General features: G+C 51.3%; 1 protein-coding gene across 1 annotated transcript; it reads left to right on the top strand.

Annotated features, from left to right (window-relative positions):
* The first annotated feature begins 396 nt into the window (after positions 1-396).
* Positions 397-1873, top strand: LOC119297394 (probable E3 ubiquitin-protein ligase RNF144A-B). The gene is made up of 2 exons (XM_037575198.1): positions 397-1503; positions 1613-1873. Exons 1-2 carry the CDS (start codon positions 419-421, stop codon positions 1689-1691), a joined length of 1164 nt encoding a protein of 387 aa, XP_037431095.1. The 5' UTR covers positions 397-418; the 3' UTR covers positions 1692-1873.
* Positions 1874-3587: the final 1714 nt, after the last annotated feature.

Below are 3587 nucleotides of genomic sequence, written 5' to 3'. Positions count from 1 at the left end.
GAGGGCAGAACGACGGGTGGTGTCACGCAACCATAAGAACGAGACGAGGAGAGGCTGCATGGGGTTCACTAGACATGTGGCGCATGAGCAAGGGGGCTTAGGCAGTGCTCGGTTAGAATCATTTACCATTATTATTTTTCTATAAATATAAATAAAAAGGAGCATCGTTACAAGAATAACTTTTTTTTAGTTTGTTATACAAGAAGAGAAACTGAGAGTGTTTGGCTCGTTACTTTTACGAGCCGATGAGCGAGCGAGAGCGACGTTTGAGTTTTTTGCGAGCCCTAATTCCGATTCACCACATCCAACAAAAATCCAGCCCCCACCCCTCTCTCTCTCGCATCAGTAGATCGCACCCGTCCACGCGTCCCGCAATCTCCTCCAATTTGAAACTGCCCCAGCCCACAACCAACGACGGATGGGAAGCAGAGCAGCGCCGCCTCTGGCTGGACACCACCCGTCGCCGGCCATGGCGTCCTCCGCCTCCGCCTCCGCCGCCGCCGCCGCGAAGGCCGACAATCCCTTCTGCCCCATCGACATCTCGTCCGACGAGGACGACGAAGTGACAGTCCTTGGCTCCTCCAGCAGCCGCGAGGAGATGCAGATCCAGCAGGCCATCCTCCTCTCCCTCGACCCCTCTCGCGACCAGGCCACCGCCCCCTCCTCCTCCGGAACCGCCGTCGCCGGGACCCCCGAAGGGTCCATTCCTGACCGCAAGGGGAGGCGCAAACTACGGTCGGAGCTGCCCCTGTTTCCTGTTGATCCCAGCAGATCTCCGTCGAAACCAGAGACGCGCCAAGTCATCGACTTGGACGACGACAGCCCCCCTCAAGTGATCGATCTAGACGACGATGATGGCTGCAGCTTGATCTTCCTCAAAGACATCGCCAGCGGCAAGAGGAAGCTGTTCGAGAAAGGCGAATGCTCCAACAGCGCCAAGAAATTCGACTGCACGATCTGCATGGAGACGGTCCCCGGCGTCGAGCGGTTCCGCATCCCCGGGTGCCGGCACGCGTTCTGCGCCGGCTGCGTGCGGCAGTACATCGCCGCGAGGGTCGAGGAGAACCTGCTGGCCATCGGCTGCCCTGACCCGGGCTGCAAGAACGGCGTGCTGCACCCGGAGGAGTGCCGGCGCGTGATCCCGGCGCCGCTGTTCCACAGGTGGGGCGCCGCGCTCTGCGACATGGCGCTCGGCGAGCTCAAGTTCTACTGCCCCTTCAAGGACTGCTCGGCGCTGCTGGTGGACGACGACCCCGGGGACGGCGACGGCGACGCGGCGGCCAAGGTGGAGTGCCCCCATTGCAAGCGGGTGTTCTGCGCGAAGTGCAAGGTGCCGTGGCACGAGGGGGTGGAGTGCGCCGAGTTCCAGCGGCTCGGGGACGACGAGCGCGGGCGGGAGGACCTGCTGCTGAGGAAGGTGGCGCAGCAGAGCAAGTGGCAGCGGTGCCCCAAGTGCAAGATCTACGTCGAGAGGGTGGACGGCTGCACCTTCATCGCCTGCAGGTAGCTGCAGCTTCATCACTGAATCTCCTTCGCTCCTGCACACCAACAGTCAATTTTTATGTGCGCCAAAGTGCAAACTAATTATTGTTTCCTCTGATTTGATTTGCAGGTGCGGGCACTGCTTCTGCTACCTGTGCGGCTCTACGATGGCGAGGAGCAACCATTATTGCGCAAAGTGCAAGCGGTGATCGGTGAATCGTCTTAAAATGCACAAAGCTACTTCAGGGAAGGAAGTAATTATGCAGATATTGACTACGTATATCTGTGTAACGGTTGGGCGGTATTGTTGATATTAACTTCAGTTGGCATCATTTAGCTCGTGCAACTCTAATGCCACCTTGGCCATCACTATGAGAATTTGACTTTACAGGAGCTGGTTTCCTTGGGGTCTTGTGACCATGTCTTTTTTGAACAATCACCGGGGATGGAGGAGGAGGATGGATGGATCCTCGCTTGAATATATTGCCGAAAGTATCAACAAGTTGACAAGTGATACGTAGATGTGCTAGCGGGCAAGGAGAGGTATTGCCGCCAAGACATAGTGACGACCTCTAATCAGGTTCCTTGTAGCTAATAGTCTAGACAGTAAGTTGGAAATGATGTTTCTAATAGTTAGACTCGCCATTCCTTGAATCCTAAATTTTCCAAAGACCGGGGTGCACAACCGAAGGCATGATGTTGAAGCCGAGGTGCGCGAGGTGTCCATGTCCCAAATCTGAGCAATGGATAGGGTGTACGTAAGGCCCAAGCCAAGCCATACTTGGGGCGGCCTTTGGTGGTGGATGAATTGTGTAGCGCATCTTTGGAAGCAACATCGTACCTTGGGGCAAAAACTGTTCTCCGTGATGTCCTCGTGGGAGAGATTGTCTTTAGAGCTTAGCCGGTCTTTGAAGAGGAGTCTATAAAGATTTTGAGCTTTGTTGGCACTTTGGAATTCCAAAAGAGTAGCATTGAAGTCTTTGTCGTCTTTTGAGGTGAGCAAACTGTATGCTCTCATTGACAAAAATGAAGTCTGATGAGTGAGGAATCGTTCATCATTGGATCCATTTGTTCTAAAATCCCGCAACAATGACAAAACAACACCCAATTCTATCGAGACAACACCAATAAGGTGGTTCCTTATAACAGACCATCAAACATGATTGTTGGGACTAGGATTGTGGTGTTAGTATAATGAGAATAGGTTAGGGAAGGCATTGGATAAAGGTTGGTCCAGGATCCAACTGTTAGCCTAGAAGAAGGGGGATAGGCCATTGTTGGTGAGGACAAAGGATAGTTGTTGAAGGCTTAGAAGTTGGTTGTTGATTGTTTCCAAAGAAAGGATGGGCTATTTTGTTTTTGGAAATGGTGCTAGAGTATCGCAGGTGAAACAAATGGACCCATGGAGATCTGGTATATGTAAAAGCTTGAAGGGAAATTTCATAAGTGAGCATTATTTTGAAGCAACAAGTTTTGTAATGCCTTGAAAACAAATTATTTTGGTTTGCAAATGTTTCCCAAGCAACAAGACACTGAGTCACTATTTAAGTTTCCATGGTGGCCCAGAAGAAAGCCCTCTAATCATGTTAGACATGAAGTAAGTGACAAGGGAGATTTGAGGACAAAGTTAGACTAGCTCCTGGAGACGATAGGCAGGCTGCCTAGCCAGAGAGGTAACTATGGAAGTTAAGGACGTTGGGCTGGAAGGAAGATGGATGCGAATGATGGAGGGAGTCTAACAGAAGGAGACATCACAACCAATGGAAGAGGCAATGTTGATAATAACCTGGGGCTAATGTGAGGTGACACATAAGTTATTTTGTGGAAGTTTATGGCAAGGCTTGTAGAAGGGCAAAGTCATGAAAAATAATTTTAAGTTGGATGCCAGTGTAAGTTGGAGGATAGTGGGAGGGAGGTTAGGGTAGATAGGCTGGCGCGGAAGGCCATTGTTGTGGGCATGGATGACCATGCGTTGGAGCAAGTTAACAACTATGTTGAAAAGTTATTGGATAAAGGGGGACACTCTTATAGTTGATCCAATTTCAGGAGACACCATTGAGTAGGACATCAGTTTCACTCGAACGAAAGATTAGGTGGACCCAAGA

The sequence above is a fragment of the Triticum dicoccoides genome, chromosome 5A (genome assembly GCF_002162155.2).
Source record: "Triticum dicoccoides isolate Atlit2015 ecotype Zavitan chromosome 5A, WEW_v2.0, whole genome shotgun sequence".
Classification (NCBI taxonomy): domain Eukaryota; kingdom Viridiplantae; phylum Streptophyta; class Magnoliopsida; order Poales; family Poaceae; genus Triticum; species Triticum dicoccoides.
This window is presented reverse-complemented; position numbering and strand designations above follow the sequence as displayed.

What these genes read in the sequence shown, in the direction of transcription:
- LOC119297394 (XM_037575198.1), top strand. Translation starts at nt 419, where the DNA reads ATGGGAAGCAGAGCAGCGCCGCCTCTGGCTGGACACCACCCGTCGCCG. An exon ending in TGCACCTTCATCGCCTGCAG is followed by an intron (nt 1,504 to 1,612) that starts GTAGCTGCAGCT and finishes TTTGATTTGCAG; the next exon opens with GTGCGGGCACTGCTTCTGCT.